Source organism: Otolemur garnettii, unplaced genomic scaffold, assembly GCF_000181295.1.
Source record: "Otolemur garnettii isolate 467f Iridium unplaced genomic scaffold, OtoGar3 scaffold00061, whole genome shotgun sequence".
Classification (NCBI taxonomy): Eukaryota; Metazoa; Chordata; class Mammalia; order Primates; family Galagidae; genus Otolemur; species Otolemur garnettii.
The window spans coordinates 1,603,019-1,628,605 of NW_003852456.1; the positions used below are offsets into that span (position 1 = coordinate 1,603,019).

At 44.2% G+C, this 25,587-nt stretch overlaps 1 protein-coding gene across 7 annotated transcripts in view; it reads right to left on the minus strand.

Annotated features, from left to right (window-relative positions):
* Positions 1-3,810: 3,810 nt before the first annotated feature.
* The window catches only part of F11 (coagulation factor XI), a 29,562-nt gene continuing 7,785 nt past the window's right edge, over positions 3,811-25,587 (minus strand). For 3 of the 7 annotated variants that reach the window (XM_023514880.1, XM_023514885.1, XM_023514879.1), the window contains 12 exons: positions 24,252-24,411; positions 22,789-22,898; positions 22,319-22,478; positions 20,006-20,115; positions 19,753-19,915; positions 19,562-19,668; positions 15,638-15,869; positions 14,238-14,413; positions 13,299-13,394; positions 12,507-12,646; positions 12,064-12,221; positions 11,330-11,858 (listed from right to left, as the gene is read on the minus strand). In XM_023514880.1, coding sequence (XP_023370648.1) covers positions 11,720-11,858; positions 12,064-12,221; positions 12,507-12,646; positions 13,299-13,394; positions 14,238-14,413; positions 15,638-15,869; positions 19,562-19,668; positions 19,753-19,915; positions 20,006-20,115; positions 22,319-22,478; positions 22,789-22,898; positions 24,252-24,411 — 1,751 coding nt within the window. In that variant the 3' untranslated portion in view covers positions 11,330-11,719. Of the gene's footprint in view, positions 3,866-7,313; positions 7,409-7,835; positions 8,048-11,329; positions 11,859-12,063; positions 12,222-12,506; positions 12,647-13,298; positions 13,395-14,237; positions 14,414-15,637; positions 15,870-19,561; positions 19,669-19,752; positions 19,916-20,005; positions 20,116-22,318; positions 22,479-22,788; positions 22,899-24,251; positions 24,412-25,587 lie in introns of those variants that run through there. The other 4 variants (XM_023514883.1, XM_023514884.1, XM_023514881.1 and 1 more) reach the window with 4 other exon arrangements.

Here is a 25,587-nt window from a genome sequence, read left to right on the forward strand (position 1 = left end):
CAATTTCTTTACAATATGCACATTGATCTTTCCTTAATCTTGGGCAGTCTCCCTGGGATGGCTCCTTACCTTCACCGGTGGCAAGTCTCCACAATCTTCCTTCCCGTTCTTCAGTGGAGTCCACCGTAGTGGTGAGCAGGATCTTGGCAAAGTCTTGCATCTGCTTGCTGTTCATTCGGGTCTGTTTTTCCTCTGGGGTTTCTCGGTTGTTATATACCCTTTCAGCTACTACAAGTAAGTCTTGCAAGGATTTTTCAGCTAGCCTGTCTATTTTCTGAAATTTTCTTTTAATATCAGGAACTGACTGATAATGACAGCAGCCTTACTTTCCTCAGCCTCCGGATCCATGGGCATATAAGTACGGAACGCCTCCATGATCCTTTCTAAAAGGCTGCGGGAGATTCAGTCTTTTCCTGTTGGACATTCCCTTCTTTAGCCAAATTGGTCAGCTTTCGAGCTGCCTTTCAGAGACCCCTCATTAGAGTCTGGCGGTAGACCGGGAGCCCCTCCTTACCTTCAGTAGTGTTAAAGTCCCAGTCTGGGCGAGTCAGTAGGAATGCAGCATCTATTAATGCCTGGTTCACAGCGGGATTCCCATCCTCGCCCAGAATGGACTTCTGAGCTTTTGCCTGGATTCTCTCTCTTTCCTCAGTAGTGAAGAGGACCTGTAACAACTGTTGACAATCGTCCCAGGTGGGCTGATGAGTGAAAATAATAGAATCTAACAAATCTATGAGAGCTATAGGTTTTTCTGAGAATTTAGGGTTTTGCATTTTCCAATTATACAAATCACTAGTGGCAAAAGGCCAGTAGTAAAGAGGTTGGTTCCCATGTTCATCAGGAGGGCCTATGGCCTGGAGGGCAGAGCAGTAGAATAGGCAGCTGCCCGGTCTGCTGCAGGCCTCAATTGTTCATGGTGGGCCCACTGCCTAGTATAGGGTGGGCTGCCTGCTGGTCCACCCACTGCTTCTGCCTCCCTCGGAGGGGGCTGTCCTACCAGTGATTGTCTTACGGGGAATTGGTAAGGAGGGGGGAAAAGGGTTTCCTGATCCGTGCTGTCCTGTAAAATGGAGTAAAGTGGCGTGGTGGGCTTAGGAGGTTCTTTTGCGTGAGTTTTTTTACAGACTGTGAGGACCATGCCTGGGTGCTCCTGCCAGGGTGACAGCATTGGTTTCAGCCAGGAGGGTCCTCTACCAGGTCCTGCCAGATGGTCATGTAGGGGACCTGGTCAGGATGACTGGTGCATGGCTGGTACACAATATCTTTAACCTGGTAAATAATTGGGAGGTGGAAAGTCCCTTCTGTGGGCCAGCCTACATTGAAGGTTGGCCATTCATTTCTACAAAAAATTTCTAACTTGCCCTTCCTAACAGTGAGGCCTAAATTCTGGGCCCTATCCTTAAAATCCTTAAAGTGTGCAAGAATGAGAGACAAGGGGGTCGTCTGAGTCTATCCCATCTCATCCATCAAAATCGTCCAGAACAAAGCAAATAACACACAGAGCATGCACAATGAAACGAACACCAGGCCTCTGGGGGACCAGAGGCAAAACCAAAAGTGGGATGACGGAGGCTGACTGCCATTTTTGCAGGAACAACCTGTGACATCTGCTCAAAGAAACCACAGGGATTGATTCCACCTGATCCGTATCAGAAGGGGCTGAAGAAGCTGGGGATTCCATGTCCCGGTCCCTCTCAGAAGGGGGCTAAAGGGGCTGGGGATTCCATGTCCCAGTCCCTGTCAGGAGGGACAGGAATATTTTCCATGCTCCCCGCCAGTGGTCCATCAGTGCATCTGCCTAGACCTCTTCCCGGCATTACTGAACTCAGGCCCATACCTACAACTCAAAGACAAAACAAAACACTAAACACGGAAACATGGAAACAAACTGATACACGAAACGCAGAAACAAACTGAAACAAAATGCGGACACAAACCAAAATATAAAATGCGGACACATACAACACAACACTTACTGGCCCTTCGGATTGGAGTTGTCAGGGGTCTTGGCAATCTGATCTCGGTGGAACCCCCAAAATGTTGTGCCCAGATGGTGAAATTTCCAAAGACCACCCAGGAGCCGATGCTGATGCAATAAACAAAAAGGCCATTTATTCAAGTTTGAGCTCAGACCCTCAGATCAGCCCCACACAGCAGGAAAGTACTAGGGCCCTGATCCTCCAGATGCAAGGGTTTTTATAGGGGTCCTAACAACAGTGGCCAATGGGCAACTTGGGTGGTTTCTAACAGATAACTCGAGGGTCTCTAATGGAGGGTCTTTAACAGGTGGCTTGAGGGTCTCTAACAGACAGCTCCAGGGTCTCTAACAGACAACTCTTCTGATTAGTTGGTCTTTCCTCATGCAGATGCATCTGATTGACTCTCACCAGGGGCATTTTCATGCAGATGCATCTGATTGGGTCTCACCAGGGGTGGTTTCCACATGCAGAAACGTTTATATACTTTTTATTAATTGGGCCTAGTCTAGACCTGCTCTTTCAAACCAAGCAAGAAATTTGGAGTGAACGAGAAGCAAAGAAATCAATCAGTACTTTCTTGGGAGTTAACTAGACTTACTTCATTTTTTTTAAAAGCTTACAGTCTGGAAATTTGCCAGGAGTTAATTAGTATTTTTTTATTTAGCCCAGGCTCACCAGGCCTAATAATTTTGCATTATCAATTATTAGGAAATTACATTAAAGCACAAAAAGATAACTTACATCTTTCATGAGATGTGTTCTTCCTAAGGTGTTCTTTGACTATCTTTCTCAGTTAAACAGAAAAAAAGGTACTTAAATAATTGGGAAAAAAACCTGAAGACACTAATTTGTGATTCTTTCCAAGCATTTTCTTTCTGAATTATCCTTTGCATCTAATGAAATTTAATTACACTTTTTAGAGGTCAAATCCTACCACCAATGTATAAAATAACACCCTTCTAGTTAGGGACATGGAAACCTCCTAATTCGCTGTGACCCTGTGTCCCAAAGTCTTCACCAACCAGCAATTTCTGATGTTTACCAAGCAGGGGCCGCCCGCCCACCCCGCTCAGCCCTACGGCCCAGTGGCAGGAGCTCCCCTCTGCCCTCCTCACTCCCCTCTGGGCAACAGGATAAAAAGGCAAAATTGCACGTTCAAGGAGCTCAAGGTAAACATGGGCGACAACAGCGACAAGGAACGGCACTCTGTCATACCAGTGACAACCCCAGGTGCTGTGAGCGCACAGAGACCAGGAACCCCAATCCCGAGTCCCGGACCGTGAAGCATGTCCCAGTGGCGGGTTTCGGACACGTCTCATGTGGAGACAGGAAAAACCGAGTGGAGCTTGCACATGACTCCAGTGGCTTCTGACCCGGTTTCAAGTCAGACACAGAGGGCATGGCCATGACCGACTGGCTCCTCAGGCAGGTTCCACAGCCACAGCATGAACTGGGCACACACCCAGGCAGAGAGGAGGAGGAAGGTGAACCCACCGTCAGACCTGCGTCACCTAGTACTCACCCCAGCCACCCTACTCCCCGCAGCCGCTCGGTCAGCTAACCGCAAAACTACCACCAAGCCCTATGCCGCTCAGATCAGCTAATGAGAGCAGAGCATGCGCACCTGGCTCTTCAACCCTGTGGGGCCCAGAGTAGCCAATCAGAGCAAAGCACGCACACGCACCCCCTCCCCCAACCCCATGGAGCTTTTGAGAGCGCCCAGGTCCCGCCCCCATCTGGAGCGGAATGGAACATCCTACCTGGATAATGCATCGCGACAGAGCTGAGGTCGGTGCCAGCCCTAACCGACTGCGGAAGCAGTGGCCACTTACTCTGGAAAAAGAATCTGATGTCTTAGACCGCAAAGGATAATGAAATGATCCATGCTGTAAGGAGAAGAAAGGAGAAGTCGCTTTCCAGAGAACAAGGCTTTTGTTTTCTGGCAGAACCAGTGGCCTGACTAGAAGGAGATCCCCTCTGATTTTCCATCCTAACAAAGGAGAAAAAAAATCCATTTAAAATGAATTATAAGTAGATTTTTCTGCAAAGTAGGAGATTATACTGAGCTAAGTAATTCAAACTCACTCACCTTGGGAACTGGCCACACCCCCAGATCCCTCCTGGAACCCAGCCCTGGGGAGGCCAGGACCTCACTTTTGGTCTATCATGAACAGAACTTTCCAAAAGTTAAAGTTATAATAAAATAAGCCTAGCTTCTTAATATGAAAAAAAAAAATGCAACTCACTTGAGGCTTTTTAGGTGCATAAGAATTTTTTGGGGGTGGGGATAAGTAATATATTTCCCTTTGGTTTTCTTCACCGAACATTCCCCAGACTCTTCCATCCCTGCCCTGTGTAGCACCTGTGCGCCCAAAGGGGCTGCGGGGGACTGGCCAGGTGTCTGGTGTGTAGTCACATGGGCTTCTCTCTAGGCTAAGGATGTGACCTTATGCCAAGAACAAAAGAGGAAGTAATTTAGGATACAATTACTTATTGATAGGAAGACTGCTATTGATTTTTTGTTTATAGTGTAACCCAGAAAACAACAGTAATTGCAACAACATATTGAGTGTCTCTGTGTGTGGGACTCTTTTCTCCTGTGTTTTTACTTGCTTTCATGGTTGCCGTGAGGTAGCACTAAAATGAGTGTGGGTGTAGCATAGTGCTAGGGTCAGTGCACTTTTCTGGGAAAGCACCAGATAGTAAATATTTTAGGCATCATGAGCCACAAAATCTCTATTTGAACTACTCAATTCTGTCATTACAGCATAAGAGTGGCCATAGATAGTGTGCCAACGAATGTTTATGGCTGTGTCCCAATAAAACGTTACCTGCAGAAACAGCAGCCATGTTTGGTTCAGCCCCCCTTGTGCAGTGGGGACAAACACACCCAGGAACGGTTGCTACGGGTTTGATTTTATAGTCTGCCTCTTTCTCACTCTCCTAACTCCTTACTTCTATTTGCCTCTGTCATCCCATTCCTAAAATAAAGCTAAGAATAGTACCTCCTCGTAGAATAAGTGCCTACCACACTGCTAACCACCATGCAAGAGATGAGCACAATGGCCAGGCTCAGTGGCACCTGTGACCCCAGCTCTCTCAGAGGCCACTGCAGGTGGATTGCCAGAGCTCAGGAGTTCAAGACCAGCCTGAGCAAGAGCAAAAGCTGTTTCTACTAAAAATAGAAAAACTAGCTGGGCTGTTGGTAAGCACCTGTGGTCACAGTTACTTGGGAGGCTGAGGCAGGAGCATCTCTTGAGCCCAGGAGTTTGAGGTTGCTGTAATGCTACGTCACTCCAGCCTGGGTGACAGAGTGAGACTGCAAAAAAAAAAAAAGAGAGAGAGAGAAAGAAAGAAAGGTAGGAAAAAAGATATGGGCATACTGAGATTCAGAGATACTACAGCAAATTTAGTGAAATCTCTTATAGCATATTTTGACTCCAGAATCCTGCCATAAAGGTATTCAAGTGCATTGACAGGAAAAAATAATAAACCATTTTTAAATCCCTGGGCAATACTATGGCAGGAGCTCTTCTGTTGTATGCCATTGGAATTGGCAGTTGAATGATCAAAAAGTCCAGTAAAAGGGGAACTAGACAAATATATACATACCATTGACATTTTAGAGACCAAACTAAACCCTAGCAAACAGAAGGAGGAAAGTCATAAAGATTAGAGTGGAAATAAATAAAAGAGAGAATAGTTTATAAAAGGAAACATCAATCGAAATATGTGTTTTAAAACTATATACACTAATAAAATCAACAGATCTTAAGACTCACTAGGAAAAAAAGGCAGAAGATTCAAATTACCAAAATCCAAAATGAAAGAGGGGACATTATCATTAATGTTACAGAAGTAAAAAAGATCATAATAGAATAATACGAACAATTGTGTGCCACAAATTAAATAACTCAGATGAAATAGTAAAATTCCTGGAAAAAACACAAACTATCGAAAATGACTGAAGGAGAAAAATAATAACCTGGATAGAGCTGTACATTTAGAGCAGCAGTTCTCAACCTATGGGTCACAACCCCCAGGAACTCTATCAAAGGGTTGCATTATTAGGAAGGCTGAGAACCACTGGTTTCGAGATAGAATTGAAATTTTGACAAAGAAAATCCTAGGCCCAGTGGGCTTCACTGGTAAATTCTACAAAAAAACAGTGAAAAAATTGCTGGGCAATGTGGCTCACACCTACCTTGAGCTCAAGACTTTGAGACCCGCTCAAGAGTTTGAGTAAGAGCGAGACCCCCATCTCTAAAAATAGCCAGTGTTGTAGCAACACCTGTAGTCCCAGCTACTTGGGAGGCTGAGGCAAGACGATCACTTGAACCCAGGAGGTTGCTGTCAGCTAGGCTGAGGACATGGCACTCTAGCCAGGGTGACAGAGTGAGACTCTGCTCAATAAATTAATAAAATAAATAAGAAAGAAAAGAAAATATCAAGTCTTCTAAAATTCATCTAAAACATAGAATAAGAAAGAACTCTTCCCAATTCATTCTATAAATCTACTATCATGAAATAGCAAAACCAAAGACACCATAAGTAACACACACACTGATATCCCTTATAGACTAAAGAATTCTCAACAAAATATAAGCAAATTTAATTTAGCAACACAGAAAAAATTAATATACCATGGCCAAGTAGAACTTATTATAGTAACACAGGACCAGTTAATATCCAAAATTCAATCAGTGTAATATATCAGATTAACAGAATAAAGGACAAATCCTGGTGATCATCACAATAAATGCAGAAAAAAACAGCCAGACTGTGTTACCTGGATGAAGCTGAAACAGATTCTTCTTAGTCAAGTATCACCAGAATGGAAAAAAAGTATCCAATACTAATATGAAACCAACATATACATAAACCCTAACCCTAACCCCACATATATATGTGTGTGTGTATACACACACACACATATATATATATATATATATATATATAAAACAACTAGATGCCTACATGAAAAACACAAGTATAATCTATTGAGGGAAAGAGGGGAGAGAAGGGAGGGTGACTGGCGGGATCTCACCTAATGTGGACAGTGTGAGGGTGTTCAGCACAGCCCCCCAGGTGAAGGGCTCAACTACAACTTCAACTTTTTTAGAATTGAAAACAATGTAACCTAAACATTTGTACCCTCATATCAATCTGAAATAAAAAAAAAAAAAAAGCCGACAAAATCCAAAACCTTTTCATGATAAAAATGCTTAACAAATTATACACAGGAGGAAACTTCCTCAACTTGATCAAGATCTTCACAAATTAGACACAGGAAGAAACTTCCACGACCTTAAGAAGCAAGTACAACAAACTCACAACTAACAAGAAGAAATGCTTCCTCCTGAGATCAAGAGCGTGGGGTCCAGCCACTTCCATTCCACATGGGACTAGATGTTGTAGCCAGGAAAATTCTAAAAGAAAAATAAAATGGCATCTAGGTCAGAAAGGGAGAATTTAAATTATCTCTATTCACAGGTGACATGATCATACATATTTTTTTAAAAAATAAATAATCCATAAAGAACCTGTGAGAGCTAATATACTAGTTCAGCCTGAGACAGGCTACAAGATCAATACACAAGAATCAATGGTTTCTACACACTAGCAGTGAATAATGCAAAAATGAAATTAAGAAAACAATTCCATTTATAATAATAGCATTAAAAAAGAATAAAAAATCTAGCATACATGGAACAAAACAAGTACAAGATTCACAGACTAAAACATACAAAACAAATTAAAAAGCCAAATAAATGGAAAGATTCTGTACACTCATGGATCAGGAGACTTAAGATGGCAATGTTCCACAAATTGATCCACCCTCGCCACACTATGGGATGACTCATTAAGAATGGGATGGGACTTCCAGGGTGGTCCAAATCTCTTTCAAGAACTGCAAAGATTCTCTTGGGTGTTACCTTCAGGTTCCTCTATAGAGAGGGCACAGCTGCATTCTACCTTGTTGCAAAGCATTTCAAAGCAAGCTTTAAGCAGCATCTTCTTAAAGGATGAACTAAATCTCAACATTTGGTTGACCTTTAACAGTGTCCCTTTAGAGAAAGAAGAATCTATTAGCTGTTTTTTTGCAGTATGAGTGGTAATGCTTTCATTTATGACAGATATCTATTCCTGCGGACAGATCTTTCAGGCCAATTATTTTCTGTTGGGAAAAAATTACACAGAAAGCTGATGTTCCAGTAACAGTCATGGGAAAACAGAAAAAATATTGTGAATTAAAATGTTATGTTGTTCTGGTTTTACAAAAATGTGTTTATGCTAATTAGCAAGAAACCCAGGGCTCTCTTCAAATTCATTTACTCATTCTTGTTTTCATTTCTTTAACAAATAGTTACTGAAAACTGTTTTAGAAACTAGCATAATTTCTAGTTAGATGGGATGATAGAAACAGAAAGCAATTAAGATCCTTTTAAATTGTCATAAGGACGTCAAAAGGGTATTTGAGTAACGGCTGAGGGCAGGGCCTAATTTAATTAATGTGGATGAGAAAGAATTCTCTACTGCTGTGGCAGTCAAACTGAGACCTAAAAAATTAAGAAAGACAGCAGGCATGGTGACCGGTGCCTGTAATTTCAGCACTCTGGAAGGCTGAGGCTCAAGCTCAGGAGTTTGAGACCGCCTGAGCAAGAGTGAGACCTCGTCTCTCCTAAAAATAGAAAAACCAGTCAGGCATGGTAGTGGGTGCCTGTAGCCCCAGCTACTCAGGAGGCTGAGGCAGGAGGATCACTTGAGCCCAGGAGTTTGAGGTTGCTGTGAGCTATGACACTACAGCACTCTAACCAGGGTGACAGAGTGAGATTCTGTTGAAAGAAAGGGAAGGAAAGGGAAAGGAAAGAAAAGAAAAGGAGAAAGAGAGAAGAGCTGAAGATGGCACCTTCTACAAAGAAAAAAGTCAGAGCCTCCTGAGGTAAGTGTGTTGGTGGACGTCTTAGCCTGTCTGAACTACTGCGAGAACATACCAAGGACTGGATGGTATGAACAAGACACAGTCTGGAGGCTGGGAGTCTCAGATCCAGGCACCAGCAGATTCAGTGTACAGAGTGGATCATTTCCTCATAGATGGGGTCTATTCACTGTGCCCTTGCTTGGTGGAAGAACCAGCTAGGCTAGATCTCTGGGATCTCTTTCATACGGGGACTAATCCCATGGGGACTTAAGCATCTCCAAAAAGGCCCCACCTCCTAATCCATCACCTTGAGGGTTAGGATTTCAATATATGAATGGAGGGGGGGCATATACATTCAGTCCATTGCAATGGAGAATGGTGGGTGGGGAGAATGGTGGATGAGGTAGGATTGTGGTTAATGATGAGGGGAGAGAGAGATGGAGTGGGAAGAGGGAGAGAAAGAGGAAGTGAGGAGAGACAGAGAGAGAAAGAGAGGGAAATAGAGAGAGAGGGAGAGAGAGGAAGTGGGGAGAGACGGAGAGCGAAAGAGAGAGGCAGAGAGACAGAAAGAGGAAGCAGGAGAGGGAGAGAGAGGTTGAAAGAGCCAGGTAACTTAGAAACTCGTGTCTTACAGTAAGTCTGAATTTAGATAAAAATCAAAGACCAAGAAGGATGTAGGTAGGGAGTCCACAATCCCCTTTCTACATTGAGAAGTTTTGTTTCCTTGTGGAAAGTGAATTGTAAGAGAGCAGAGGCGCAGCAGGGATGCCTGTTGGACAGAGGTGATGGGGTCTTAGCTTTGGCTGCAGCAGCGAAGATGTAAACAGATGAGGGCTGACAAGTAAGTTCATGAACTCACCCTAGGAACAAGTGCAGGAGGCCAGAGCTGGAGGTTCTGTCTGCGGGATGACTGCGCCCTCTGGCGGCCGCGGGCGGGAGCAATGACCACGTCACACCTGCTCCCTCCCTCGCAAGAGCCACCACCCTGCGTCTTCCTCCCCAGTCTGCTAGTCGCCAATTTTCCAGGTTCTTTTTTTCCTCCAAGACCTAACCGGCTAACCAACTGATGAGGCACTTGTCCACGAGTCAGGACGTGTTCGCACCTCGGGCTGTTACAGGAAGCAGACAACCAAGCATCCGCCGAAGCCCTGCACCTGGGAGACTCACCATGTCATGGTCTCAGAATAGCACGAGTTAGCCCGCCAGACCCGGCTTGCCGAGTGGCCCTGCCATGGAGCGCGGGGAGGCGCAGAGAAACCTCTGTGCGGGAGCTTCCTCTGCCCAAGGTGTTTTCTGAGAGTGTGGGGGGTGGGGGGGAGGCTGGGGGAGAGGGCTTGTTTTTCTTTTTCTTTTTTTATCAATCAATCAATCAATCTATCTATCTATCTATGTAGAGACAGAGTCTCACCCTGTCAAGGGCTCCTCCCGCCTCGGCCTCCCAAACTGCTGATGTTACAGGTGTGAGCCTCCACGCCCGGCTCCTCCCTCCCTCCCTCCTTCCACCCCTCCCTCCCTCCCTCCCTTCCTTCCCTCTTCTTTTCTTTCTTTTTTGTTATCAGCAAGCCTTAGATATTCAAAGGGTCATGTTTATGTTTTAAAAATACAATGTAATCATAATAATTTGAGTAGTTAGGGAGGGAGGGAGGTCTGTTCTTGTGTTCAGTGTTCAGCAAGGCACATGTAGGAGGTGGGGTCTAAACAGGTGTGGGTGCAGGAGGCAAAGTCCCCAGAGTCTGGTTGGGGGAGCACTGGAGCATCTGGTTTCAAGGACAAGCTGCCATGTAGGGACTAGATATTTACAACAATTATATTAGAAAAGTCAAACATATTTGAATGGAAGCGGTTGATTTGATTTAATGTTCTCAGATATTATGTATACACAGGATTTGTTTAAACATACTACAAATTGTGTCCTGCCCATCTGCTGTGATGTTTATAATGGACCAAAGAGCGGCGAAGCAGTGCCATCTAGTGGGGAAACGGAGAAGTATGTTGAAAATATTTACAGGCTGGTTTATCTTTTCTTTTCCTCCCTTTGTAAAAAATAGCATGAGATCAGGTTAACAATCTGTTCCTTTAGCACTAACTACCCATTTTATTTTTATTTTAAAAAAATTTTTTGACACAGAGTCTCATTCTGTCAGTCTGGGTAGAGTGCTGTCGTGTCATAGCTCACAGCAACCTCAGGCTCCTCCTGCCTCAGCCTCCTGAGTAGCTGAGACTACCACATCCACCATCATACTCAGCTAGTTTTTCTATTTTTAGTTGAGGCAGGGTCTCACTCTTGCTCAGGCTGGTCTCCAACTCCTGAGTCAAGGGGTCCTCCTGCCTCGGCCTCTCAGAGTGCTGGGATTACAGCCTTTAGGGGGACTTTTTTGTTTAATTGTTGTTTTCTCTGTAGCATAGATGCAGTTTACATAGATTTTTGTCGAATACATTTATTATCTCACTCTTTGTAAAGCCACCCTCACAGCCTCTGCTTGTCTTAGGGAAGTGTTAACCTGCTTTCCTGTCTCCTTCAGCCTCCTCCTCCCCAAAATACTCCAAATAAATATGGAAACTGCATGTTTTTCTAGGCAAGGGCATCTTTAAGACTGGCCCTGTAAGGCACCCACTCCCTCCAGGAAAACTGCTGCTTGCCATCCACTCCATTCACATTCTCTCTAGTCTACCCAAGCTGATCTGAAGAAGACATATTGACCAGGTGCAGTGGCTCACATCTGTAATCCCAGACATGAGACTGATGACAACTGTCCTTATGCCTGTCTTCACTCCCCTCACCCCCCTCCCCAAACAAATATTTTCATAGTGGTTTCCTTTAGCAGTTCTCATGGGTCCTTGGTGCCACGATATGATTCTTTTCTGGTATATCTGTCCATATGTCAGTCTTCAAAGACGTCACCTTACAGTGTTTTTTGGGCTCAGAAAAAGTGATCACAAAAGCAAGAGACTGGACACTGAAAACAAACCATGATTATCACAGACTGGAGTTTTGAAAATGAAACTTTGTTTGGGTTTGGTGTTTCCTCACAATGCCCAGCCCCTTCAGCCTGTCACTGAGGAAGCACAGTGGCACAGTGCCTTCCTCAGCCCAGAACCCTCTTTCGGGGAATAATCTGGTCGCCCCTCAGGGAGCCCAGTGGTCTCTGGGAAGGCATTCACCTTGCTTGAGTTTTCTCCAAAATCCAGTCCACAAACTCGACCACATTGGTGTAGACACCTGGCCGTTCCCTTTGAGCGCAGCCTTCACCCCAGCTGGTGATGCCCACCAAGTGCCAGACCTCGTCGTGTTTGCAGGACAGGGGTCCCCCTGAGTCTCCCTGTGGCAAGGGGAGAAAAGGCAAGGCGCACAGGTCAGTTGAGACGCTTCCCATCTGAGCTGCATTGTGCTCAGAACGATTTCACCTAAAATGTTACCCTGGCCCTTTGCTGCACTTCGTGGAAGCTGATTGCTTTTTTTCATTTAGTCAAAAATGACTAATTGACTTCAGATTTCAGAAGAGGTAAAATAAGTGCACTGTGTCCTTTACTGGTTGGCAGAAGGCTGCTTTTTAAAATGCATTAAACCTTTGAATATGCTCAGTGGGTTGCCTTGTAAGCCTTACCTTACAAGCATCCTTCCCACCTTCCTTGTAGCCGGCACAGATCATCTTATTGGTTATTTTCTGCCTTCTGTATCGCAGCTGACAGTCCTCATTTGTCATTAAGGGTACCTTGGCTTTCTGGAGAGTGTTTTGAATTTTGTCTAAAAAACAGTTTGTTTTTGGTTAGCGATTAACTATATATTATACACAGGGTGGACGTAAAGTTCGTGTGCAATTCACTATGTTAAACTATTTTAAATTGCACATGAACTTAAAGTTAAAATAGTTTAACATAGTGAATTGCACACGAACTTTACGTCCACCCTGTAGATAAATATTTATGTACCCGCTTAAAATCAAATTCATACCTTTATAAAAATCCAGAAAGAAAAAACGTTAGGTTAACTAACCTCTCAGATCTTTTACAAGTGTAAAGATGATGTTATGCCCACTATTGCAGGCACCATTTTGTTAATGTTAATTAAGTTCAAAATTAATTATGGCTCTAACCGGAATTACTTTCCAGACAAAGTAACTGGATAACAGGCTAGAACATTGACCGAGAAGTCCTGAGATCCACATTCAACTTCACTAAGCAAAAGTAGTCTTTGAGGAGAGTTGGCCGTATTTAACACTCCCCGTCATACACAGCGGTTTCATCTTCCCTGGAGTGGTTCTCTCTTTCCAGCCCCGTTGATATCCTTCCTGCAGGTGGGTGCTGCGCTGTCACTGCGTTTTACCACATGACTTGACAGAGCAGAGAAGGTTCTGCTCTTTTTAGGGTGCAGCATATGTAAAAACATCATTTTTTACCTCTTAATTTTCTGTACCCCCATCCTGTCACCCAGCAATCCATGTATATGACATGCTGATCTCCTTTTGAAGGTAGGCATATGGGTCGCTGAGAATCTAAATTTGAAAAATCATCATTTAGTTTTCAGAAGCAAAATGTCTTTTCCAGAAGAAACTCTCTTCCACTTTACACTCTTTGTGCTTTTTAAAAATGTATTATAGATGCTTTCTGACTTATTGCAGTGTATTTTCTTTTTTTTTTTTTTCTTTTTTAGACACAGTTTCACTCTGTCACCCTAGGTAGAGTACTGTAGTGTCATAGCTCACAGCAACCTCAAACTCTTGGGCTCAAGCCATCTTCCTGCCTCAGCCTCCCAAGTAACTGGCCCTAGGAACTGGCCACCACACCTGGCTAGTTTTTCCACTTTTAGTAGAGACAGGGTCTTGCTCTTGCTCAGGCTGGTCTTGAACTCCTAAGCTCAAGGGATCCTCCTGCCTCGGCCTCCCTGAGTGCTGGGATCACAGGTGTGAGCCTCTGTGCCTAGCCCCTGCAGTCCTTTTTACGCCTCATGTTCAGCGTTACATAGCACACAGCCCAGAACAAGCCAACCCTCCCCACAGATTCCTTCATGCCCACTAAGTGGGGTATTCTGTGCAAGGTCTCAATCGCTGTGACCTTAAGGTCTTCTGTCCCTGAAAGGGAGATATCAGACTAAATTATCTTCACCTCTGCAAAAGACTGTAAAATTATGTCATTCCTATGCAACTGAAGAAGCCTGAAGGAAACTTATCTCTTCACCCACCTTCTCAGCCTTAACAGATGGCACTAGAACCCCCAGCCTGTCCCCCTTTCATGGTGACACTGGGAAGAGACTGGTAGGGTCAGGCCATGAATCAGGTGGTAAATGTTTTCTTCTAGGTCACCATCACAAGTGACTTTCCAATTACAACTCTACATACCTGTGTAATTCATTCTTGTTTCCAGTTTCAACAAGGCGATATCATACCCACTTTCTGCCATTTTATATTGGTCATGAATTATTATTTCTTGAACCCCAAAGAAAAGTGTGTCCTCTTTTATTTCCGATTGATTTAAAATGCCACTGTACACACGCAAAAGTTTAGGTGACTCCAGCCTAAGGAACAAACAACAGAGGGAAGGAAATTCCCTTTACCAAGTAATTCCCAAACAGTTTGAGCTGTGTGGCTATTTAATGGGCTATTACTAATATTTTCTGCCAATGGAGAGAACTTTTAGGTGGAAAAAGTGATTTCATTCTAAGACTTTTTCGGTCACACATTTGTCCTATAAAGAAGATGCTAAGCTAGTATTTATATTAAGCACAAAAAGTGAGTGAATGCACCTTTCACTCTCTGACACACACTCGAAGGGTACTGGGTCTACTCCCAACCTCCCAACCCTGCCAGCAACTAGCTGTGTCTGAGAAATCCATCTCGACCTCCTGGTACTTTGTTTTCCCAAGTGTAAAAGGTGAAGGGAACTATTGATCTCAGATGTATCCCCAAGTTAGGAGGGTGCTGCATAAGGTTAGAAAACACAAACTGAAACACACAAAGCTCTATCTGGAAACAACTCAAAGGATATGGACCTGGAAGTGGGGAAGTCTGGCCAACTAAACCCCCTGGGGACACGTACATTCCCCCAGTGGAGTCTTTACTTTTGCAGGGGAGGGCACAGACTCTCACTCTGTCACCCTGGGTAGAGTGCCACAGCGTCATCATAGCTCACAGCAACCTCAAACTCCTCAAGTGATCCTCCTGCCTCAGCCTCCTGAGTAGCTGGGACTACAGGCACCTGCCACCATGCAGGGGCAGTTTTTCTATTTTTGGTAGAGATGGGGTCTTGCTCTTGCTCAAGCTGGTCTTGAACTCCTGAACTCTATCCTCCTGCCTCGGTCTCCCAGACTGAGCCACCATGCCCAGCCTACAGCCTTTACTTTTGACCAACATTGAAAGCGATCCAAGTGGCAAATTCAATTTGAGGGTACATAATGAACGCTTTCTATATTTACATAGAGAGAGAGGGAGTCCAGGGGCTATTGGGCTCAGAGAATGGGAAATTCTCTGTGAGTTAAGTTCTGGGCCTAACGTGCAGAACAAGGCACAGAAGGTGGCATGCTTGGCACATAATAACCAGAAAGCCTCTCAGGGTGGGAACCCGCTGCGACTGGACAGTGGGACAGCACATGATCAGACACCATGTCCCTGCACTTGCTGTGATGCTGGGAGACCATGAGTGCCTCTTCCTCCCGCCTCCTCCACTAAAGAAATAAATGAATTACACTGGTGTACTAGGAACAGACCACATGCACATGTGAGGATGGTGGACTAGTACTGACCCGTACAGACAGTGAGCGGCTGTTAGTATCCACTGGTTCCCAATGATGGAGCCCCCGCACAGGTGCCTCTGGGTGGGCGACGTGACATGCAGTGCTACCTGCCATGGCCACTCTCCATGAGCAGACGTGGTTCCCCCAACGACCCGGGGCTTGATTTTGGTTGTACACGCTACAGCGGAGAGATGGCAGTGAATAGCTTCCAACATCTCCTTTATCATCCGTGAGTAAGCTCCTTCCAGAGCCAAAAGAAGAAAACCTCCCTTCAGTCCAAGAGTTTACCATGACCCTGAGCTCTGGAGATTTTATGGTCACACTGGCAAAGCAAAACCTGTGCCTGGAAATGGCAGTGACTAAGTCACCTTATAATTACATGTGCAGAGACCACTGCCCTCCTTGGGTGGTCCTACCAGGCCTCTGATCCTCCTCTAAAATATAACACTGATGGTTCTTTTAAAGCGGTGGGTGTCAAGAGTGGTCCCCAGACCTACAAGCATCCCCTGGGAATGTGGTAGAAATGCAAATTTTTTGTGTGTTTGTTTGTTTGAGACAGAGTCTCACTTTGTGGCTCTGGGTAGAGTGCCATGGTGTCATAGCTCACAGCAACCTCCAACTCCTGGGCTTGAGTGATCCTCCTGCCTCAGCCTCCTGAGTAGGCAGGACTACAGGCACTCACCATCATGCTCCACTAGTTTTTCTATTTTTAGTAGAGACAGGCTCTCATTGTTGATCATGCTGGTCTTGAACTCCTGAGCTCAAGTGATCCACCTGCCACGGCCTCCCAGACCCGCAGTTCTCAACCTGTGGGTCGCAACCCACAGGAACTATATTAAAGGGTTGTGGCATTGGGAAGGTTAAGAACCACTGTCCCAGAGTCTTGGGATTATAGGCATGAGGCACATGGCCTTGAAATGCAACTTCTCAAGCCCCACCTCAGAGCCAGGGAGTGAGAAAGTCCCACGGGAGCCTTGCTTAAGTATGGGGACTCTGCTAGGAAGGAAAGGGGGCTCCTTTCACTCAGTGGCTGCTTTTGCCTAATTTTCCCCTTTTCCCCTGACTCAGGCCAAGCTTGGCTCCCAGGCACTCCTGTCCTGTCCATGTCCAAACCAGGACACACCTGTTTGTGAGCCTCTTCCACCTTCGGCCCTGCTGACAATGTGAGGGTCTCTTGGCCAACCTTGTTGCTTGCCAAGGACTTTGGCTCAGAGTCATCCCTCTGGTTCTTTCTCCTCTTGGCTGCCCTGGACTGGACAACAGTCCCCTCTCTACTCCCAGGTTGGAGCCCAGCCCCCATCCGCCAAGGACCCAGACAGTGTGGGAATGGGAATGCATTCTCATTCAAGAGTGGACATTAGTTTCAGAAGGTCCTTTTGAAGATTTTACCCATGTTCTAGAATTTCTGGGAAATTCTTATAGTTTTCCAACTGAGAAGTCGGCATGAAGGCAACGTTGAAGGAAATTACTAGATAACTGTTAGCTAAAGTATGTTATCAATAACTTAAAGTCCTCATGTGGGTATAGGTCAAAGCTCTTATAATTTATTCTCTTATGTTTCTCAGTTTAAAGAAAATGCTGAAATTTTCTGTGTCTAGTATGATCATGACTTCCCTTTGATTCATTCAATCTTAGCATGATGTCCATCACATCATGCTATTGGACATTTAGCAATGAACAGTCTAAGAACTGTTTGTTTCATGTAGCTTTATGAAAATCAGTAATAGTAAAGTTATATGGTAATTCCGGGAGTTGAATTCATGGTAGGTTCTCCTACTGTGGTTCTGTCCCTTAGAACTATTCTCTTTGCCTACAAAACATTTCCTTAGAACTATTCCCTTTGCCTACAAAACATTTCCTTAGAACTATTCTCTTTGCCTACAAAACATTTCCTTAGAACTATTCTCTTTGCCTACAAAACATTTCTTGCTACTATGCGCAGAAAGTGGCCCCTGGGATGGAAACATTGCTGATCTGATTCTTATTGTAACTCTATGTCATTATAGGTCTTTTATAATCTAGACTGCAGGGTTCCATCATTCTGGGCTGAATAGGAAGCCCCAGGTAAGCTCAGAACCTGTCCTCTGAGCTCTATTGAGGTCACAAACAACGAAGACCTTGAATAACAGACTTTTTGTTCCTGGTTATGGTTACACTGGTGTCAGCAAAGGTGAGAGAATTTTACTTGTTGGACTTGTATCTGTTGCAGTTGGACACCTGATCTTTTTTTTTTTTTTATTGAATGGTAACTATGTACATTAATGCACCTCTGGGGTACAGTGTGGGGTTTTCACCTGATCTTTACCTTCCACCCATTCCCGTCTTAAAATCATTCTGCTCCCCAGACTTCAGCTTAGAAAGGGTCTGAGTTCATTGGTACAGCCCTTCCCCACCTAACATTCTATGCTTGTTGCTATCCATCCATTTGAGATGGGGGCTATGGACAAATAACTTCAGGTGTTGGTTAATACTTCCTATGGAAGCGTCAGCGACCCTGAGGGTCAGCCCAAGGCACGTAATTGGGTGGTGATTAGCACAAAGGGGGGGGGGCATGTCTTCCTCTATGCCTACTCTGGCTCAGGTAACACAATCACAAAAACTGGAATTCTTTCTTAACCCAGGTTAGTTCTGCTGGTGTAATTCTGTTAACTCACAGGCCCTTTTGCTTCTTTGCTTAGTGGGAAGGAAAGCTCAGTGAGGAGAGCGGCTGAAATAATCAACAACAAATTTTCTCCCTTGCCTATCCAGAAATGTCTTTGAATACACAAGGTGGTGGTGGGGGAGTAGCTGATGGCCTCTGAATAAGATGATTTGCAGCTTAGGGGTAGACTCTGAGGCGACGAGTACATTCCACAGGTGTTAAAGCTTAATCATCCTCTGGAGCTGTGGAGAGGGAGCCCCAGCCCGTGGCAATCCTTAAGCATGGATTGTCTAATATTCTCCTCACCTGTCTACTGTCTCAATAATAAATAGCTACTGCAGAGGTTGCTTGGGGCTACCCTGCACTTAAGGTTAACCCATCTCTTGCAAACTGGTACTTCTAATCCGTGTCACTCCTGTTTCCTGCTGCGATGCAACGGGGACAGGGCATTAGGGGTCACGACACTAGACAATTTTTTTTTTTATTTCCACCCTACCATACTTGTTACAAATTAGTAAAGTTCTACCTTAACTTTTCCCAAAATCTCTAAGTTTACAGAACTCTTGCAGGGAATCTAAAAGAATGAAGACCCTTGAGGGTACTCCAATATTTCTGGAATAGATACATCAATTTTCTTTCTTTTTAGAGACAGGGGTCTTGTTCTTGCTCAGGCTGCTCTCAAACTCCTGAGCTCAAAGGATCCTCCCACCTCAGCCCTGCCAGATACATAATTTTTCAAACATATGATCATATTTATGTTTTACTTAAAAATCAGCCAATGAGCAGAAAAATGGTAATTTGACAAACCAAGTGTTGTGTGACATTTTGATTATAAGGAACAGTAAGAAAGATCCTTGTGCAGCGCCTGTGGCTCAAAGGAATAGGTAGGGTGCTGGACCCATATGCCGGAGGTGGTGGGTTCAAACCCAGCCCCGGCCAAAAACTGCAAAAAAAAAAAAAGAAAGAAAGAAAGAAAGATCCTTGTTGTTGATAACAAGAGGGTTGGCTCAGTCTGGGTGTCGCCATGAAATGCCAGTTGTATAGATGTGTCAAATTAGAACACATATCCAATTAGTAGCAGGCAATGTAGAGTTTAGTCAAGACCCAATATTTACCTTTAAAACATGGTCAGCTTGGGTGACAGGCACACACATAGAAAATTTAGACCATTGCTAAATTTGTTGATTTCTTGATTTTCACCCCTCTGTGCTATTATGGTCACTCTTAGTTACAACATATCCAGTACAGGATGCCTCCTTCCATGTCTGTCCTACATGTAACATTCTACTCACCATTATCCATTTTACATAACCTCAGGGTATACCCAGAGATGCCTCCACTCCCATGAAGTATTTTCGTTGGGGATCCATTGGAAGAAAGCTTCAAGTAACATTTGCCCCTGCAGTTGGAAACAAAATGGTATAAACATAATGCCCCTCACAAGTTAGACAAAGGCATCTACGGAACGCTCACTACGCCTTACTTCCCTTCGTGGCAAGATCCTTGAGATGGAGAATAGGTAAAAAATTGGCAGCGGATGGCGTTGGTGCACATTTTCTGGCAGGCTTCGTGACCTTTAGCATCGAGGATGTCCAGTTCTTCTCCCAAGAAATCGGTGTCATGGTAAAATGAAGAATGGCAGAAAACTAGACGGCAGGTCAGGAGTCAGAGGAGACGAGGCCTCAGCACTCCTCAGGGTCTGCTGGTCTCATGCAGAATGAACCCTCTCTACTCACCTGGAACGCTGTGTCTGCAGTGCTGCAGGCTGAAACCAGAAAGAGCTTTGCTCTTTTTAAAGCGTGCACTTGGCAATCCACTCTCAGAGGTTTTAAGGAGGCAAAGATTTCTAACCAAAAAAGAGGGAGAAATATAAATATATTATACCAGACATGTCAAAGGGAAAAAAAAAAAACACTTTTTACCATCAGTTCATCTTGGTACTCAGCAGTGACGATCATCCCATTTTGAAAGAAATTCACTTCAGGAGTCACTGAGTCACACCACGATCCATGGGTGTAGACCAGTGGTTCTCAACCTTCCTAATGCTTCCTAATGCTGTGACCCTTTAATACAGTTCCTCCTGTTGTGGTGACCCCCAACCATAACATTATTTTCATTGCTACTTCATAACTGTAATTTTGCTACTGTTATGAATCGTAACAAATATCTGATATGTAAATATCTGATATGCAGGATGGTCTTAGGTGACCCCTGTGAAAGGGTCATTCGACCCCCAAAGGGGTCAAGATCCACGAGTTGAGAACTGCTGGTATAGACAAACTTTCAAAAGTAAACCACTTGGCTCTGTAAAAATTTTCTCAGTTTGGGCAGCACCTGTGGCTCAAGTAGTAGGGTGCTGGCCCCATATCCCAGAGGTGGTAGGGTCAAACTCAGCCCTGGCCAAAAAAAAAAAAAAAATTTCTCAGTTTGCTTTACCACCAAGTTCCCAGTATGTTCCCTTTTTATTTTCTTCCTGTGAACACCCCCAGTCTATCTATCTCAAGGATTCAAGCATTTTCATGCTACCTAAAAATCTCCTGTCTAGAGTTATAAGGAGGAAAGTGAGATTCACTGCAACTCCACACCCAGACAGCACCTTCTGGAAGGGAGTGAATTTTCCTAAGTAGCACAAAATCACACTTTAAAGCAAAGCTGCCTGAAAGAACATCCTAGAATGATGAAAATGTTCTATATCTGTGCCATCCAACAGCACAGCCACATGTGACTGTTGTAGGCTTAAAATGTGATTAATGCAGCCAAGGACATAAATTTTTAGTTTCATTTAGTTTTAATTAATTTTTAATGTAAATAGCTGAGTTTTGGCTTGTAGCAGTCATGTTGCAAGCACGCTCTGTATTAAAGATCAAATGTGTTACCCTTCTTATAGGTACTGATTGGTAATTATAAAAGGGAATAAACAGAGAAAAAGGGCAGGGATTACACAAAATCGCAAATTAAAAAGGCATCTTTCTAATTTATGAATTTATTATTATTATCTTATTTTATTTTTTGAGACAGTTTTACTCTGTCACCCTGGGTAGAGTGCCATGGCATCATCACAGCTCACAGCAACCTCAAACTCCTGAGCTCAAGCTATCCTCCTGCCTCAGCCACCCGAATAGCTGGGACTACAGGCACCTGCCACCACACCTGGCTAGTTTTTCTAGTTTAGTAGAGATGGGGTCTTGCTCTTGCTCAGGCTGGTCTTAAACTTCTGAATTCAAGTGATCCTCCTGCCTTGACCTCCCAGAGTGCTGGGATTACAGGCATGAGCTACCACCCACTTCTTTAATTCCTAAACTTAAATTTCCAGCTCCTTCTGCTCTTGGTTCAATGATCTTAAACAGGGCATTGGACAGAGTTGCCTCCTAATGGCCATTCTTATTCTCTTCATTCCACTTAGAACCAGACAACTCTCCCCTACAGAAGGCAGAGACCTCCCTAAGCTAAAGAAAAACAGGAAACTTCAGGAACACTGGATTTGTAGTCTCTCTGTGGAGATAAGTAGGGAGAGGAGCTAGGAATTCTCTCAATTTTTATCCTATATAGACATTCGGATTAAATTTTAGTTACTCAGAATCTTCTTCTTCCTTTTTTTTTTTTGGCCAGGGCTGGGTTTGAACCTGCCACCTCTGGCATATGGATCTGGTGCCCTACCCTTTTGAGCCACAGGTGCTGCCCCTTACTTTTCTTTTGAGACAGAGTCTCACTCTGTTGTCCTCAGTAGAATGCCATCGTGTCATTGTAGCTCACAGCAACCTCAAACTCTCAGGCTCAAGTGATCCTCCTGCCTCAGCCTCCCAAGTAGCTGGGACTACAGGCACTTGCCACCATGCCCGGCTAGTTTTTCTAGTTTTAGCAGAGACTGGGTCTCACTCTTGCTCAAGCTAGTCTCAAATTCTTGAGCTCAAGGAGTCCTCCCACTTCGGCCTCCTGGCAAGCTAAGGTTACATGGTGTGAGCCACTGCTCTGGGCCAGAATCTTTAACAATGGATTTTGACCATCGGTTTTGAAAAGATAGTAAATTACCCTTGGCCACAGCGTCTCACCTTTGAGATTCTTTCGGCCATTCTTGGGAAAAGAAGGTGAAGAACAAACAATTGGGATGATGAGTACAAATGCGGCGACACACAAAAGCGTCTGGAGCCAGCACGCTGCCGATGCTGCGGTCCCCAAACACGGTGCCAGGGAAGATGTCCCGGATACAAGCTGGGGACAGAGACACAGCGTCAGCGGAATCACGGGAATTCCCGTCACAGTATTTAATAAATTCCATCTGCAAAATTAAAGTTTATCCCAACATCTTTTAAATTTTTTTTAACTTAGGAAAAAAGAACAGGTTATTTTGAACTCAAAATTTAGATACAAGTTCCACCTATGTAGGACATAGTGAAATCCATCACACAAAGTGGGGAAGAGATATCTGGGTGCTTCCCGAGTGACCACGAGCTGCCACTGGGGTCGCTGGCATCGTATGTAATTAGTAGTTAAACTGCCACATTAAGGAAACGATAGTTACCCAGCGTGGAAAGGGCACAGGACTTCAGTGAAAACCCAGACACCACTTTACTGAGCTTCCTTATTCTGGCCGGCGTCCCTGTTTCGCTGGACTTCAGCAGACAGACGTTACTGTGTAAGGTGAAAAAGGAAACGCATCACTCTCCCGCTGCAGGAGGAAGACCAGGAGATAAGAAAGTGCCGTTTGGAGAGAGAAGATGCAGCGATCCCGGGAAGGAAGAGGCTGAGCGGCCCCAGCACCCCACTGGGCCCCTGGTGCTTCTGTGCCCTTCATCGACTTTATTTCTTCATCAGTAAAATGACATCTTGAGGTGGGCGGGATGGGAAGGGCAGGAGCCCTCTCTACTTATTGCTTCAACTGTTTTATATAACCTCCTTTTTTTTTGGCTTGTGGTTCGTATTGTAAGCTTAAAGGGAATTATTTTTTCACTTTTTTTTTTTTTAAGACAAAATCTTTTTTCTGTCACCCTGGGTAGAGTGCAGTGGTGTCATCTTAGCTCATGGCAGCCTCTAACTCCTGCCTCAGCCTCCCAAGTAGCTGGGAGGATAGCCGCCCACCACTACCATGTCTGACTCTGTTTTTAATTTCTAGTAGAGACAGGGTCTTGTTCTTGCTCAGGCTGGTCTTGAACTCCTGCTCAAGCAGTCCTCCCACCTTGGCTTCCAGAGTTCTGGGATTATAGGCATGAGCCAGCACACCTGGCTGCGTTGTGTTGAGTCTTACACATAAAAGATGTCATCTGAGCCAAGCTTAAGTCAGTCACACAAGACTAATGACTAATGGGGGGGGAGTTGTGGGGTTTTTCATCATTGTTGTTTTTGAAATAAATCCTTGATGCTTTGTTTGATTTCTACTTACCTCCTTTTTATGAATGTGCAGAACAGAATATTGAAATCGAAGGTTAAAACTCAAATATTATGTCAGGTACAGTGGCTCACACCTGTAATCCCAGCACTCTAGAAGGCTGAGGCAGGAGGATTCCCTGGACTCAGCAGTTTGAGTGAGAATGAGACCCCATCTCTACTAAAAATAGAAAAACTAGCCAAGCATGGTGGTGGGTGCCTATAGTCCCAGCTACTTGGGAGGCTGAGACGGGAGGATCACTTGAGCCTCGGTATTGGAGGTTGCTGTGAGCTGTGATAATGCCACAACACTCTACCCAGGGCACAGAATGAGACTCTGTTTCAAATAAATAAATAATCTTTTATGATTATCTAGGACTCCAGTTAAGGGTGTGTATTTTTTCTAACAGTGTCATTAAAAGACAAACTCCTCACCACTAATGAAATGCATCCAAATTGGGGTTTAAATGTACTCTTTCATAAAGAAAACTGCCAGTTTTGTTATAGAAATGTCTTTTAGGTGTTAAAAGAAATTTTGGCATCATATTGATGCAAAATAATTTTACCGAGTCATCCCTTTGCTTTCTGTTGGCTACTCTGATGTCACGGGGCTCAACTCACCGATGCTCCTCGCTGGGAAACTGCCTTGTTGCATATGTAAAAAAGTGACAGTGGATGTCATTTGTGCATCTCTCCTGGCATTCCTGAACGTTCTGGACAATAGAGCTGTTGTAATTCACACCCTTCATGTCTAGGCCCACGTAAGTGTCTTTGTTGCATGCTAGGAATAAAAGCAGAGACCACAGGCAGCCTCTAGATTCCAGGGACAACGGCGGAATTTCTGCCTCAGCCACCATCCTCCTTCCTCACTTTCTTTTTTTACCCATTTTACTTTGTTTTTCTTTTTTTTTTTAATTTCAGGCTCCTTTATTCCATGAATATTTATAGAACATCAACTATAGGCAAAACACTGACATAATCATTGAAGATAACATTGGGACAAATATATCAATTTTATGAGGATACAAAAGCATTATCTACAAAAATCAATTATGAGATAAGTGTACTTATTACCACCACTCCTGGTAAACTTGAAGATTCTAGCTAGTACAATTATGATAACTTAAAAATCCCAATGGTTTGTAAAAAAAATACAAATTGCATTACTTCTGAGTTACCAAGTTACTTGCAAGTTACCAAAAACAATAGAAAAATTCAGCAATGTAGCTAACTTCAAAATAACTATAGAAAATCAATTATACTCCTATATAAAAAAGAATTACAAAATTATATTAGAAAAAGAAAGAACATGAAAGCTCTTGTTAAAGCTATATTGATAGGTACTTTCTTTTTTGGTTGCTGATACAATGCTATCTTTCTATTTTTATTTTAATCTGTGCAATCCTGTTCTCACGTGGGAGCAGGGAAAGAACGCCAGTGTCCTTCTTACAGGGCAGCAGACTTGTACCCTCACATTGAGATTTTCTGACCTCACTGCTCCTCTCCTAACTTCACTGATCAGTACACTAGTTTACCAAAGTGTCTATTTCGCTACTGAGACAAGTGTCACCTCCGCCTTTCTGTGTGCTACCTTTGCTTTGAATTGATATGTTTAATACAGACTTTCATGTAAAATTTTAGGCTGGGAAGGAGGAAGGAAGTATACGAATGCTGAGAACTGAGGTAGTGAGATAAATCCTTCTACACTGAGGCAAAGACGCTGATGACCCACATGTGTGTGGTGGATGGACTTGTGCATGGGGGATGGACACATGTGTGGGGGATGGACAGGTGTGTGGGGATGGACGCGTGTGTGGGGGATGGACACGTGTGTGGGGATGGATGCATGTGTGGGGAATGGACTCGTGTGTGGGGGATGGATGCGTGTGTGGGGATGGACACGTGTGTGGGGATGGACGTGTGTGTGGTGGATGGACTCGTGCATGGGGGATGGATA